At 37.3% G+C, this 16,465-nt stretch overlaps 1 protein-coding gene across 8 annotated transcripts in view; it reads right to left on the bottom strand.

The window, feature by feature from the left end:
- The window catches only part of LOC113099703 (stromal membrane-associated protein 1-like), an 82,125-nt gene that overhangs the window by 13,479 nt on the left and 52,181 nt on the right, over positions 1-16,465 (bottom strand). For all 8 annotated transcript variants that reach the window (XM_026264633.1, XM_026264632.1, XM_026264630.1 and 5 more), the window contains 2 exons: positions 5,955-6,033; positions 1,365-1,492 (listed from right to left, as the gene is read on the bottom strand). In XM_026264633.1, coding sequence (XP_026120418.1) covers positions 1,365-1,492; positions 5,955-6,033 — 207 coding nt within the window. The remainder of the gene's footprint in view (positions 1-1,364; positions 1,493-5,954; positions 6,034-16,465) is intronic.

Consider the following 16,465-nt stretch of genomic DNA (forward strand, 5'->3'; position numbering starts at 1 on the left):
AGAAAACACTTCTCTATTATGCCATTCCAGACTCTGTCTACGAAGCAAAGTGAAGTAGCAGAGTCTGGTATTACCAGGCTATAAATTTGAACCACTAAGGTTCAAATAAATTGTGCATCTCTAACATGTATTGCCAAGCTTCTCTGCCTCCTCTTAACATGAGTCTGTTTTTATCCCTCTCTCTTCTCGACATTATTAAACATTTCTCCTCTCCACTTTTCTCAGCGAAGGCCGTAATAAATGCTAATATCCCTCATTATTCATGCTGCATCCTTTGGCCAGGGAGACCCTGCAAATCAATTCTGTCAGCCGCAAGTAGACAGGCAAAATGTAATCATGGTGTTTGTGGAGGAAATTAAAACAATTGGGTTTGACCTTTTCTTTGTCTCTCTTCGTCAGATGAATTTAGACTGAATGAGGGCAAGCAGGAACAGACGCATGTTTTGTGACCTAAGAAAAATAACGCTTCTTGTTTAACTTGTATCTCTGTTCCCTTACAAATGAGGCGCACTGGTTTATGAAGGTCTGTTTAGAATTAGCCACCACATGCCATGACAAATAACCAAATGTACCAAAAGAGTTCAGGTGGTTTGTGGGTTGCCGTCATAGCACTGACATTGACTTTTTTATATCATCGTATCAGGATAAAATAAATAGAATAGAAATTTTTACAATTTCAAAAAAATATTTCCAGTTAATTTGCAGCTATGCAAATAGTTCCACATTTTGACAAAATATTTTTTTTAATTTATAAAATAAATATTCTTCCACTGTCCATATTTGGGATCAGGTTTACAAAATAAGTTTCCTATTGCTCACTAAGGTTGCATTAATTTGATCAAAAATAAAAACAGAAATATTGTGAAATATTATTTAAATTTTAAATAGCTCTATTCTATTTTAATATATTTAACAATTATTCTTATCATCATCACTGCGTGTCGTGCTGCTTAATATTTTTGTGGAAACTGTAATGCATTCTTTTCCAGGAATCTTTGATGAATAGAAAGCACAAAAGAACTGCAAAAAAACAAAAACAAAGAACATTTGAACATAAATGTGTTAACTGTCACATTTGATCTATTTAATGAACCCTTGCTCAATAAAGTTATCAATCTCTTAAAATTCTTTCTGACCTCAAACCTTTGAGCAAAACATGTTCAAAACATACACATAACACGTTCAAAAAGTACATTTGTCACACCGCAGGACACCACTGCCAATGGTTGTCAACTACCCAACACTGAGAAATTGGTGTGACTGACATGACAACAGGATAGAGCAGGTTTTTTGAGCCAAGAACACACACACACACACACACACATATATTGGTTATTGATGTATCCATTAGTGGACTCTTTTACCTGGTTTGTGTTGGTGTTTGAGGGCAAAGGGTTGGATACCATAGGTCCAAAGATGTCTAAGTCATCACTGATAGGAGCTGCACTGCTTGTTCCCGCCCCACTGCTGGCAGAGCTGGCTGTGGGTGCATCTGAGCGAGAGAGAACCAAAGGCCATTACACATGGACAGTGTCAACAGCATTATAAACAGTAACAATCACTTTAGATGTGTATTGGTTTCACACCAAACTAAATAGATTTTGTTGATTTTAAAGCAAGACTCCACAAGCTGAACAATTGTTTTTATGCACTGCTCAATTTGAAGATTTTGGCCTATTTTGCTTTCTTAACAAACTGCATTTATCCACTGTATTTAATTATTCTGAGCCACTGAAGTCAGATGTCAGAGACACAGCGACTCTTTACATAACAATTCAGATGCATCTGTGACTAACTGAGTCAGCAGTGATGACCAATGCCAGGCTAAACCTGCTCGCATGAGTCTTTGTTTCTGTAGAGAGAAATAAAGCAGTGTTCATCTGGCAGCAGCCCACACCGCCTGCTCTGCTTGCTTTTCCCATTCCCGCTACCTATCGACTCCATCCAAGGAAATCTAATCACACTCCGCACACGCCTCCGCCAACGCTGGAGAAAAAGCATCCGCTCGCCTCCGATGCCGGCCTGCCGCTCAGACGCACTCTCTCATTCCATTAAAGTCAAAAGACTCAGTCAGAGCCCCGCCTGTGTTCACACGTTCCAGTCAAGAGCTACTGCCATCTCTTTATGACTGATAAAATCTATGAAAATAAAAGAGCTCAAAATAATACAACTGGAGCGAAAAGCAACGCGAGTCTGGAAGAGAAGCGATGTGACGCGTGATGAGCTGGGGGTGTTACTAGAAGGAGAATAGGAAGAGGAAATTAGAGAACCCACGTAAAGTGTGATGTGCAAAAGAGCGAATCATCTGGAAAGCACTGCACTCTATTTCAAAGGCCTTTATGTGTGCACAAACATCTGATATGCTTTATGAGTGCCTATACATACGGTCTAAATCAGTGGTTTTCATGTGGTGGTGGGTTGCAGGTCTATTCTGATAGGATCACGAATAGTAAGGAAAAACGAAGCTAAATGCAAGTATAAAGAATGCAGAAATATGAAGAGAAAAAAATTTGCCTAATTGAGTGCCTATATCAGTGATCCTCAAATCTGGCTCGCGAGATCCAGTTTCCTGCAGAGTTTAGCTCCGACTCCAATTAAACACACCTGCCTATGATTTTCTAATGATCCTGAAGACACTGATTAGCAAACTCATGCGTGTTTGATTAGGGTTAGAGTTAAACTTCGCAGGAAAGTGGATCTCGCGAGCCAGATTTGAGGATCACTGGCCTATATGAACTATAGTATAGTTTGTGTAAATTCATATGTACCTTGGTGGAAGGTAGCCAAATTAGGCAGATGTCAACGTGGACAGGTTGAATGAAATGCCTAAAAAGACTTAAAGGTAACACTTTATTTGTCTTTGTTACACGTAACATGTACTTATTGTAATAAAAATTAATTATGCATAATTACAAGCAAGCAACCCTAAGCCAAACCCTAACCATATAGTAAGTAACAAGGAAACCTTAAAATAAAGTGTTACTGACTTTTGTAATGTTAAAGTCTTTTCTTCCATATTGTTACATACATCTGAGTGTAACCAATTACTGAGAAAAAGAAAGTAGGAGACTTCTATGTATCGAGAAGTTCTAACTATTGGTTGTTGAATTGAATGGAGGCAGATTTGAATGAAAGCTTGCTTTCTACTTTATGATTGGTGGGATTTTTGCGGATGAAATGATTGGAGAAGTCTGACGTATGTCACCAGAGAGAAGTCTGGTGTCATAAGTATATATATATATATATATATATATATATATATATATATATATATATATATATATATATATATATATATATATATATATATATATATATATATATATATACACAGCACACACAAATATATTATGTAATTTTGGATGTGCTTAGTGTTGTCACAGTACCAAAATTTCAGTATTCGGTACCAATACCAGTGAAAATCCACAATTCTCGATACCAATTTTCGGTACCAAAGAAAACCACAAAAATATGTTTATTTAAAAAAAAATTTATAATAATAAAAAATAATAAATAATGCAATTCTTTATACTTATTTACAATTGTGTTTAAAGTTTTTCTACAAGTAATATAATAATGAAAAATAGTAAACAAGTTTCACCCAAATTTTATTTGTCTTTTAATTAATGAAATTTGTCTTTTAATTAATGAAATTTAAACACATTTTATTTTTTGGTAAATAAAGGGGATTTGCTATTAAAATTAAAACATGGAAGAAATATTGTGTGATTTATTTCTTTAAAAATAATTAAAAAATTTTCAACAGTAGTAGCAGTATCACATACATTCTACTAAATAATAGTAATATTTCTAGTACAGTGCCTTTATGTAAAAATGAACTTTTATTTTGACGGGTTTCCGTTGAATACCTTTAAATTGACATTGATTTTACTCACATGAAATGGTAAAATGCTTGTGAAGTGACTCAGAACAGTTCTGGTGATGTTGTTTATGTATTTATGTCCTCATTGAGACGGCAGAAGCTGAAATTACTGCAAGTGTCATGCGCTTCAGTCTATGTAGTAAACAAACCCGCACATCTCTGCCATTCATTCATTCACACAGAGACGCGCTAACATGCAGGATTCATATTTCAACCAACTTTTGCGGCTTAACAATTACAGATACTGGTCCATATGGAGATTTGATTTGATTAATTTATACTAACTTTGACAAATTCCGTGACTGTCCATATTAAAATGTACGTTTCATTTTGAGATTCCGTCTGCTGTATGCGTCATGAACCGGGTTGACCGGGTACTCGGGTACCACCGGTACTAAAAACCTGGTACTGTGAAATTGTAATTTTTTTAGTACCGACTTGGTACTGAAGTACCGGGTCTTTTGACAACACTATAAGTGATTAATCGCGATTAATCGATTTGACAGCAATGCATAATACTAGATCTAAACCGTTCTAAAATGAATCTCCTGAGATGGATGTTAACACAACAGGTGTAAACAGAACCAAATATACATTTAATACAGACAGAATGCAAATGTATTGATATAGTGCTTATTAATTGTGATTCATTTCATGCAAGTAATTTGATAAATTTTTATCAACAGCCACACTGACAGAAAGAGAGAGACAAAACGTCTATTGTCTGAACACAGTCCTGGAGCCTGTTGCTGGCATGGAAGGGTGGGAAAGATGCTGGGGCCTTGAGCAAAAACACATCAATAAGATGCATGTCTCATTCTCAACACCATCATCTCCAGCCGCTGTTCATCAGCACTGACCCCTACTGCCCCCAAGCTGAAGACGTTCATCTAAACACTCTAACCTCCTTGACTAGGACACACACATTTGTGGAAATGTATATATTCTCGCCCACTCTCCGTCTCTCTCACTCATCATAATGGACAACTTTAGCAGATCGAGATTGAGAGAGTGAGAAATATCGAATGAGAGAGAGAGAGAGAAAAAGAGTTAGAGGGTGATAAAAACAAGTCAAAGCGACAATGGAAAGCTCCAGGGCAGCAAACAGAAACTTTCATTTCCCAGAAAGTAATATAACATCAGTTGTGTTTGGTCATCTCAAGGGCTCGAGTTGCTGGCCTGATCAATACCGCCAGGACTGAACTAGCAGTGTGCTTCCCTGAACCTTCATCTAGACAGTAATAACAGTCAGTGTGTTCCACTATCCAAGCCTTAAAACAGACTTTAAAACATGTCGCTTAGGTGTACAGCAACACCTTGTCTTGTAACTGTTCCTTGAGTACTTGCTGACCTAATAATAAAAAAGATAAGAAAAAAAAAAAAAAAAACGAGATAACCATATTCTCTAGATAAATGAAAAAACAAAAACATTAAAAACAAAGACCGATCATTTTAAATGTTACAAGTGTATTTAGGCATCACAGCTCTACAATGTACAGTATGATTGATATTCATTTATAGTTTGGTGAATCCATCACGTCATTCAAATGTCATTTAAAATGTAAAATTACATTTTAAAATATTTTTTTAAACAGAAAATGGTTGTTTTAATTTAAATAATATTTCACAATATTTCTACTTTTACTATATTTTGCTGTATTACTATTTTACTATATTCTGAAAAACACTGATGCACATTTATGTGCTGAATCCGCAAACCTTCAGAGTACATCTACGTTCATTTGTTTTTGTATTCACTATTATCACATTGCCCTGCTGTTGGTCATAAATATGCTGGATGAGTGGAAAGGTCTGAAACAGATGAATGTATTACACAACACTACATATAAATATAAACTCTAAGATTGATTTGTCTGTAAAATCCCATTAGATTAGTCAATGACACGTGTTAAGTGCATAAATTAGTCTTCCATTTCACTACCTTCCACCACTTAAAAAATGTTTTTTTGTGTGTAAAAATGACCTTGAAGTCTTTTTGTTCCAGCCTATCTTAGATAGATCAGATTCCCTGATCAGCAATGAGATGAGTAATCAATTATTCATGTCTTACCAAGGCCTAACAGGTCGATGGCGGGCTCTGCACTCTTCTTAGGGCTGATTCTGGAATCTGTCTGGTTGTCTTCTCTTTTCTAAGATGAAGGGAGACAAAAAAAAGAGTGTTAGCGAGAAGATTTTTTTGGGATCACAATTCCAAAAGTGAGCATCAGACTAAAAGGCCACCAGGTGTTGTTCTGATTCGAATGTGGATCTTCACAACAAAAAAAAAAAACAGCCTTCAGATGCTATGTATACACGGCTTCTGTGTTTTAACTTTGCTAGTTAGGCACTCTGCAAATTGTATGAATAGATAATGCAATGCGGTGCCAAAATAGCTCACTCGCTCTATTTGTTCATTGCCTGACTGACGCCCGACTGCACCTCACTTTGGTGTCGACTGACCATGCCACTTTGGAAATTCAGTTCAAAGGCGCTTTTGAGGCCTGTGATTTGTGATGGGAAGAAAGAGGCATCTCGGGCTGAGAAGACTAACTGTAATCCGGTCTGAACGGCCGATCGATGGGCTCTGGGTTAAAGCCTGGATCAAAGCCAGACGGAGGCCTTTTAAAACCTCATTCTAAACAAACCACCCTCACATATATACACAAACACACAAGCAAACTCAACAGGACAGCATTGGGTTGCGTTCTTCTTGAGGGAGCGGCAAGAGACTGGGAAGACAAAAGGGCAGAACACGTCAGAACAGACACAAACCCAGCCAGACTGTGCTGTCAAATCTGAATAAAACCACCAGTGTCTGACATCTGCCTTATTAGCACAATAAAAGAGAATGATACATGCGAATTTGTCTAGATGTGTCACTTAACGTCATCATTGCGCAATTGTTTTTGGCAAAAGATTGAATTTGAGTGATTGAAAAACGGGACAGAGCCAACACAAGCACTCTAATGAGCATCTGCAGGCAGGGCTTGTGGTGAAGTGTCGAGCCAGGTGCATCGTGGGTAGAGGATTAAATGGGAAAAATAAATTTGCTGTTCTCCAGCGAGCTTGAGATTCGGATCCATTTAGCTGTGGGGTAGAGAAAAAAAAAATGGTTGCCTAATGAAAAAACGCTTTTTCTGATTCCAAAGTCATCAAAAGCAGTTTCTAATGAGAAATGACATCGATCGCTCTTAATTTTACAAGCTCCTGAATTATGAAAGCTATCTGAAGGGTGTTTTATACATCACTAGGTCCTGAGCTCTTGAGAGAAGGTTGGATATTGAATTAAAGTGAATTGAATCTTAATCTTTTAGCGGTGAAAACCTTCTCCAGCCTTGCATGTCAGCTTCTGAATACAAGGCCAAGTCTTTTTAACTTGTGACCTTTTTTATTGTAGTACACAAGCAGAGAGGCACATAGGCAGGAATGTGATGTACAGCTGCCCTTCGCAAAAAAAAAAAAAAAAAAAAAAAAAAAAATACACCTCTATGATTGAAAACCGTAATATTAAAACGGTTGGGTTTGGTTGAATTATGTATGAATTGAGGGCTAAGGTGCTCTACCATTTGTTGACTTTGACACACGCACACTTTGAAGACAACTTTGAAGGTGAAATCCTTCAAGAATGTATTTTCTACTTCAGATTGCGGAAACACAGGCTAAGACAAGCAAACAAAACATTCACAAGACAGATACACTGAAATACAAAGGCTTATGGCACACATCACACCTTGTAAAACAGGGATTGTCAACTTTGGGAAGATCTGGGGCAACACAGAAAGGGTCTCTTTAGCCTCAAGGGACAAATTTAATTTTTTAATTCTAATGAGGTGCGCAGCCCAAAATGAGCTATTTTAACCACAAAATGAATTATGTAACCACAAAACATCACAAATAATTTTTAAAAAGTACAAAATATTGCTATAATACTGAACTGTAATTTAAATTTTAAAAATATGACAATGAAAATAAAAGCTAATATTAATATAATATAAATTAATACATGAAATATTATTAAACATCAAAATATTAATAAAGCTATAATAATACGTCACTTTGAATAAAAGTATCTGCTAAGTGATTAAATGTAAATGTAATATATAAATAATACTAACATAACACTGAAGGCTACAGTTTTCTGCTTTTTCTTCACACTATGCTTTTATTTATGCATATCTAATAATTACTTCTAAATTCTTCCAGTCCATCTCATCCTCTCTCTCTCAGCCTTTCCTCACTCTCGAAAGCCGTTCAGTGAACGGGTGTGAAATAGCTTGAACTGTCTCTGGGGCCTCTCCAATCAAGGTCATTTCTAATTCATGGATACTTCCCTTTGATGGAAGAATCATTCCATTTGTGTCACATTCCCTCAGACGTAACACACCCGTGCCATGCAAACAGCATCAGAGGGAGATGCTCATGTGAGCGCCACTCAGTCATTATGAACAGGGACACCTTCTACACTTTGCTATGGACTGATGCAAGCTGAATGTACTTGGCTGGGCACTCACAACTTGTGTTGCAGCTATGAATATTGGAGAGGGGGATAGGGGTCTGTAACCTATTTTGCATTCATGGACTGTTATTTTATTTTTGTAGATGCTGAAAGACCAAGAAATGATCAATGTGTTTTTTTAAAACCGTGTGCAGGTGATTATCGAGGAGGAAGACATGTAAAATATTCAAACCAAATCGAGCTGAACACAACCAACATAGAGAAATATAGTGAAATGGGAGAAAAATAAATAACTATATAAATAAGTAAAATAAAAAAAGTGAATGAGCAAAGCAGAGAAAAATACTTAATGTGAAGTCAAATAAAAGTAAAAGAAAATACAAATACACAAAAAGTAAATGTCAAATAAAAATTCATAATTCTGCCATAAAAACATTTACTATTCTACTGTACATTAAAAATGGCAACTTTTTATTAACCACTACTGAAACCACTTTAAAATAAACAAAATCCACACAGAACAATACAGCACAGTCCTGTCAACAAAATACCGACATAGTGTTTTCTTGTCTGTGAAATATAAAAGAAAAAAACATTAAGTAACAAACTCTAGATTACAAATGATTAGAAGATCATTATCAGAAGATTGGAAGAATGATTAGGAGATCAAATAAAAAAAAAAAAAGCAATATGGAGAGAAGGGTAGCCTGTATCTTGAGGAATGGAAGAGATGCTGTTCTTCTGCAGCACAGAAATAATGAGTGAAAGGAAGCTCTCTGCTGAAAGTACAGTGAATTCTTGAGCTCATGAGTGGGCACATGCCACTTCCTGTAGCACAGTTCCTTTACACACTCTGAGACCAGGACAAAGCCCTCACTCCACAGAGCCCAGAGCAGGGCTATTAATTATTAGTGAAACCACAGCGTGAAACAGAAAGACAGGTGAGGGAAAAATACCAGAAGTGCTTTGAAGGCTTGTAAGACCAGTTCCCATTGCTGCGCACAATAACTAATAATGAGGCTCTGTACTGACACAATGCAAACCTATTTCATATTTTACAACAATTAGTACCAAACTTCTAATCTGACTGACCGAGCAGCGTTACGGGCTTTAGTCGCCAAAAACGTAAGGTGGACGTAATAAATTAAACCCCTGTTACAGAACATGATAAGCAGTCAAACTCATTCAGTTTCCAGTAATTAAAGCAGCATTAACCACAGCCAGCGTTTAATGGAAGCATGGCAGCATCTGCCAGCGGATGCACAGAATGAAGAGACTCAGGCCTGTGCCATGGGGGGAGAAAACAAGACTCTGTTATCATTTAATATGCTTATCATCAATTATAGTTCATCATTGTGCTTATCAGGGATCTAAACTGGGGTGGCCTGAGGAGTCTTTGGCTCGTAATCAGCACAGGCACTTACATCACTGATTACTTTATTCAAATTGCACTTTAATCAGCTGTTAATCCACACACTCTCTCTGAGTCCGGACTTCCTGCGGCACAAGGGCAGCGCTGCAGCTCAATGCAGCTGACGCCTGAATGACAGACTGATGGTCAGGCCCATACCGAACCTGGGGACATTTTCTGCTTTTCTACATAGATTTTTCAGAACACGGTTGCATGTTTTAAACATCTGAGCTATATACTGAGAGCAATGTGACTTTTCTCTCTCTCTCTCACACACACACACACACTTGTGGTTTATGGGGACTTTCCATAGACCTAATGGTTTTTATACTGTACAAACTGTATTTCCTATCGCCCTACATCAACTCCACACCTAAATCTACCCCTTACAGAAAACTACTAGCAATTTTTTTATTTTTCAAAAAACACAGTTTTGTATGTTTTTTAAGCCTTTTGTTTTATGGGAAAACAGGAAGAGTCCTCATAAACCATGCTTACGTTGAGAGAGAGAGAGAGAGAGAGAGAGCTCTGTGTGTGAGCGATTTGGAAAAAAGTGAAGTGAAAGTAAAGTGAGTGACGTCAGTGAGTGTGTTGTCAAGCAAAGAGAGCGAGCGGTAGCAGTGTCTGTGAGGGAAAATAATAGATCGCGGCCGGTCTTGGGCACGAAACATTTTTTATAACATTTTAGTCAAAAACAACGTGATGAATGCTCAAGTCCGATTTTATATATCCTCGAGTCCGAGTCCAAGTACGAGTCATCAGTCCGCGAGTCCAAGTCGAGTCACGAGTCCAGAGAATGGAGTCTCGAGTCGGACTCGAGTCCAAAGAATAGTGACTGGAGTCGGACTTGAGTCCGAGTCCATGACTCGAGTACTCCATCACTGACTCACACACACAAAACATATAGTTGTAATAATTTTTGTTTGTTTGTTTGTATTTAAATGTATTTTAGTTTTTGCATCACATCACAATTAAAAATAAAAATTGTAATCTTTTTTTCTTTTAATTATTTTTAGTGGTTGAACACTAACTAAAAGATACTCAAGTGAGTTATCCCGCAGCATATGACTGGATTATTTTGATATATATATTTTTTTAATTTATACTGTCAGTCTACTGCTAATATCTTGCAGTGTTATTTTTTCTCGCCATACACAGCCATTCAAAAATGTTGGTCAGTAATATATTTTTTTTAATGAATATATTTTAATGGATAAGTTATTTTAAAAATTGGTAAAATACATTTTCTTATTAAAACAATTTTCTTTTAATTTTCAGTTATTCTAAATTATAATCATATTTCACATTTACTGTATTTTCTATAAAATAACAACAACACAACAGTAGTGTATTTTCAGCACCAAAATGTCGACATGGTGCACATTTTTTTGTCTTGTCTTCTTTAACACTGACAACTGTAATTGTGTGTCAACAAAGGAAAGATGAAAAAGGCACATCATAACAATAATTATCAGATTTTAATTAGAAATTTTATGTTGACAAAAACAAAAAGGACAGAAAAATATCACATAAAAATAACACTGAAAAATAAAAACAAATTATATAGAACTACACAAACAAAAACATTTTATGTGTCATTTTGTTAACTAAATTAACTAGCCAGAATATAAAATAAATGAATCCATAAGAGGCAGGGAATGTGTAGAATTTTGTGAATGACTAGCATTAAAACATAAATTGTGGTCCTGCTGAAGGCCTGAAGCGATGGATAAGAGATGAAGACAAAAAGATGAAGAAAACAGAGCTTGTTTATGTGCTGCAAGCCCATGCAATGTCTTGCATATGTTTGGATGTGTGAGTGTGCATTTTTAATCATTTCACAGTAAACATGGCCACTGTAATCTGTATTATGTATAAGTTGGGTGGTGGGCATTTTCCCACCATTTTCCCAACAAGCCTTTGTTAACATTAGATGGGATGGACAGGCAGGAAAATTTAACAGATCAACAATAGACGTGTGGCTAGGGAGGGGGAACGCTGGTGCAAGGGCTCACTTCTGTGAATGATGCACTGCAGGGGGTTCTGGGCCGAGCTTCTGGCCCGTCACAAACTGTCAACGCACATCACACTGAAGAGAATCCGCCGCGCTGATACTTCCACGCTTGCCGGTCTACACACGCACACATCCACTATGCTCCTCCCTAGACACTGCTTTTGTAAAAGCTACAGAAATGAACTTTTTGTGAAAGCTACAGAAATTAACTTTAATGACGATCAATGGACTTTCCTGCAGGCCAGTCATACCAAAGTACACATCCAAATCTACTTCTGCTTGGTTCAGGGATCAGTCATAGAATGTACTTGAGTGACCTGTTCAGTCTCCAGGCTTAATTCTCATTTCAAATATCTGGTTGAATTTGAAGAAAGCAGTGGTGAATGTGAAAACCAAAGATTATCAGTGATCTGGAAGCTTTTTCAGGCGAGGAATGGGCCAAGACTGTAGTAGTGAGAGAGGTGACAGAAGCTTCTAAACACTTACAGACAGCGTTTATTGGTGATTTTAAAGAATAAAAGATTCTGCAAATAATTTTGAACATTAATGTTTAGAGCCAATTTGAATTTTATCATGATTCATCAATGTTCCATTCTCAGAATCACTCAAAAGTGTATTAAACTTTCTCTAATACTTTACTGATGCCTTTGTTCAATTGATTTCATAAAATGTTGTTCTCCGCAGCAAAATGTCTTGCAGGTCAAGGGGGTTGAATAACTTTGATTGCAACCGTACTTATGAACTTTGACTGTAGCCTCCATTTAAGTGGTTACAGACCTAAACAAAACGAAATAAACGTACTTTTTAATTGGTATAGCACAAATTGCACTGCATTAATTTGCACTAATTTAATACATTCTGAAAAATAATTTATTCTTGTGAATTTTCAGCAGCCATCACAAGTCTTCAGTGATCCTTCAGAAATCATTCTAATATGCTGATTTGCTGCTAAAGAAACAGTTGCTATTATGATCAATGTTGAAAATTGTTGTGTCGCTTAATTTTTTTTTCTGGATTCTACTATGAATAAAAACTTCAAAAAGCACATCACTGATTTGAAATCTTTTAAACAAAAAGTTTACTGTCAGTTGTGATCCATTTAATGCGTTACTGCATTTAATGTATTATTCCTTGCTGAAAACTATTTATCTGTTTCAAATAATCTACCTGACCCCTAACCTTTGACGCCGCCTTCACACTGGCATTTGAAATCCGCTCCGTAATCCGCAATACTCCCTCAGTGGACGTTGTACTACACCGCCGAGAGCGGGGGCCACAATATTTAATTATTCATTTTAATTGTATTAACTGCCCTTATAATGTTAGAAAATCATGAAAATAAAAAAATGACATGACAACTTACCGTTATAAAATCATTATTTATTGTATTAAAAGTTATGAATTCAGGTTTGTTTATCAGTACCATAGCAATGCCAACTTCCGCTGGAATTGTCGCATAGGAACCGTCCGTAGCCTTTCGCAAGAATATCGGAGCTGATTTCAACTGCCAGTGTGAAAGCGGCGTGAACTGTAGCGCATGTGACAGCTAGGTTAACTACCCACAGAAGAAAGTGTAGGTTCTGCATGCATAGGCTCTGACTAATCATTTTCAATTAGTAAAAATGTTCGTAGGATTGGCTATGTCGAGAACAAATGTTCACATATAAATGAAATGCCATACATCTATATCATTTTCAGGAAAATGAAAATAACAATGGAGCATGACGGACAATTTACAATCCAGTCCGTCAAAGTGACAGATGATGATTATTTGCTGTGCATCCTCTGAATTACGTGTGTGTGTGTGTGTGTGTGTGTGTAATCAAGGCCCTCCTGCTGTGTGATCTTATTCTCTAAAGGTTGCCTACACCCTCTTCTTCCCAGAAGACCCCCTGTCCTCGCTCTCTCCCTCACCTTTTATCTTGACATCACTCTGGCCTGTATATCAGCTAATGTGAATTCTGAATGGATGGGCTGAGATATTGAGGTTAATGATGATGCCCTCACTAAAGTATATATGAAGCTCAGGGCTGTCTGAACCCCCAGAGCCACTTCACTCACACCTCAAGCCTCAAGTCAATATGGTGGTTAGGCCTCAATCTCGACACGGACACACACACACACACACACACACACACACTCGCAGTGTGGGAGTTACTGTCTCTTCACTATAGGCTTTTAACCACAGAGTCATTTTCACGCCTTCTGGATCCTCCCGCTTTCCAAATTGTTTTTGCAAAGGTCAAATACAATGTTCAGCTTGCAGGTTCTGATGGTGTAAATGGGGAAGACGTGGAGGAGGGGAATGGGGAGAACAACTCTTCGGCCATAGATTAGAGACAAAAGCTGTAGTGGTGCTTTTTCTTTTCTTTTTTTCTCCCACACAATGAAACAATGCCACATAGAATCAAAGCATCCATAACTTTTCAGCAAGTTCATTAATAATAAAAGAAATGTGAATCAGCAGACAGCAAATTACAATTTTACAGTCTTGTATACAACCTGGATCTATAGCCACGTCACGCACCGCAGCGCAGAGAAGTCCCAAGCTTGAGGTAATCCAGCACAGGCAAGCAGCCATTCGGTCCATCAGCCATTACAGCGCTGGTCACAGACTCGCTTGTCAGACTGGCTGTACAAAGCGGCGAAGGCGAGGGATAGGGGGGTCGGGAGTTGAATACATATCTGTATATATGTACGTATATGTGCGTGTGTGTATGTATGAGTTCATGTATTTGTAGGCCTGGAGAGCTGCCATTCCAATCTAAGGATGTTTTCTACGTGTATTTATGCTTTGATTTAAACAAAAGCAGTGCATTCGTGCAGCACGGCTTACACAGAAGAGCGTACATTGCTTGCGTTACATGTTTGGAACGACATGGGGGTAAGTGATTAATGACAATATTTAAATTTTGGGGTGGAGTATCCCTTTAAGGTGAATAGTGTGTGATTTTTCTGTCACCAGAGGCACCAATTGGAATTGCAAAATGTGTCCATTTCCAATTGGGGGCTGGGTAAAAATATAGATTTTCTGAAGAAAAGATAAGTAAAAAATAAGTATATTTAAGTGAAAAATTTGTACAACAATGATATTAACTCTTAAAAATGCAAGATTGATCTTTTATTTAATTTCAGTGTCCAAAAATGCCATTTCTCAAAAACATTATGTGAAATGAGTAGTATGGTCAAAATTTTAGTATTCATAAAACAGTAGGTGAGAAGTACATGATGACCTACTACAGATGAGTTTCGAAGTATGCAATCGATGGACACTTGAGGCCACAGAAAATGCAGTCAACCATGGCAACTGATGGATCACCTGACAAAGCCAGTGTGATGAATGTAATATGTCCAGATATCATTAATGCTACACACATTCATCCTCTATAGGATATTCAATATTCACATTCACAAAGGTTGTTTCTCATCAAATGTAGCACCTACTCAGAAGGTGTGCAAATCTGTATGACCTTATGCCATCATTGTGAATCAGACTCTTGAGCCATTCTCATGAAATGGTTCTTTTTAGTGAGGGAAGGGGGGGGGGGTGCACAGCATAATCAATGTAGTCCAACACTTACTAAAAATGGCTCTTTTGTTTGGTTCTTTCTAATGAACCATTCAAAAATTAATCTGTCCAATGAATCCTTCATTGAATAAACTCAAATTTGAGTGGTTACTAAATCAAAAACAAGTTTTCTTGGTTTCCAGCAGTGAATCTGAATCAAATAAAATTGAATCTAAATCAAATTGAGAGCTTGGGAATCAGAATTTGAATCCAGATTAATTTGAAAAATGTGTATCGATTCCCAGGCTTTGCAAGAAGCTGACGTCAGAGGTCTCAAATATTTAGAAATTCAACATACAAATGACATCTATCAGTCTCTCCACAGTGACCAAGTTTATTTAATACACACTTCACATTTAATTTATGCAAAACATTAACACTTCTTGGCACAAATTTCTCATCAGCCCATGGGTCAGGAGGGGAAGAGATTTCATTAGTCATAGTCAGTATCATGGAAGATAACCCTATTCTAGGGTCTTCTGTGACGCAGACAGACAGGCCACAGGCCCAGAGATCAATGCAAAACACGTTTGAGGACCCAGTCAGACTCGGTAAATGATGGCTCATTAAAAGAAAGAAATGATGGGAGATAGCAGTAGGAGGGGGTCAGAGAGACGGTGATACAGTTAAAAGAAAAAAGGCTCTTAGAAGTTCTTCGCTGGCTTTCAGAGGAGGCACTTTCAGATGCATTTTTTTGATGCACTTTCTGTCGAGTTGCTTCTGACTCGTTCTCCAAAACTCATTTGCTCTTGTCATATCAAAGCAATCTGCTATTTGTTTATGAGGTGCTGTTATTAGATTTGAACACAAGTTTTGTTTTGTTCTTAATAAAAAAAAAAAAAAAAACAATCTCACTTTGCATAAAATAATTGGATTTTCCGTTTTCACAGGCCTCGGTTCCTGTCACTCAGAAGGGGGAATTTTCCGACCAAATCGGGAATCATAACTACATGCCTTTATGTGTGCACCCAGATGTATTCAAATATGGCCATGCAACATCTTAGTCGGGTTTCTGAAATCTTATCTTGCTCCCCTGCCTCACAAAAACAGACGCATAAAGGCAACAGTCGAGTCACCCGTCCGTCGGCAATAAAGCTTTAATTAAGACTTTTCATAAATGATTATCTTTATCA

The sequence above is a fragment of the Carassius auratus genome, unplaced genomic scaffold (assembly GCF_003368295.1).
Source record: "Carassius auratus strain Wakin unplaced genomic scaffold, ASM336829v1 scaf_tig00217022, whole genome shotgun sequence".
NCBI classification, from domain to species: domain Eukaryota; kingdom Metazoa; phylum Chordata; class Actinopteri; order Cypriniformes; family Cyprinidae; genus Carassius; species Carassius auratus.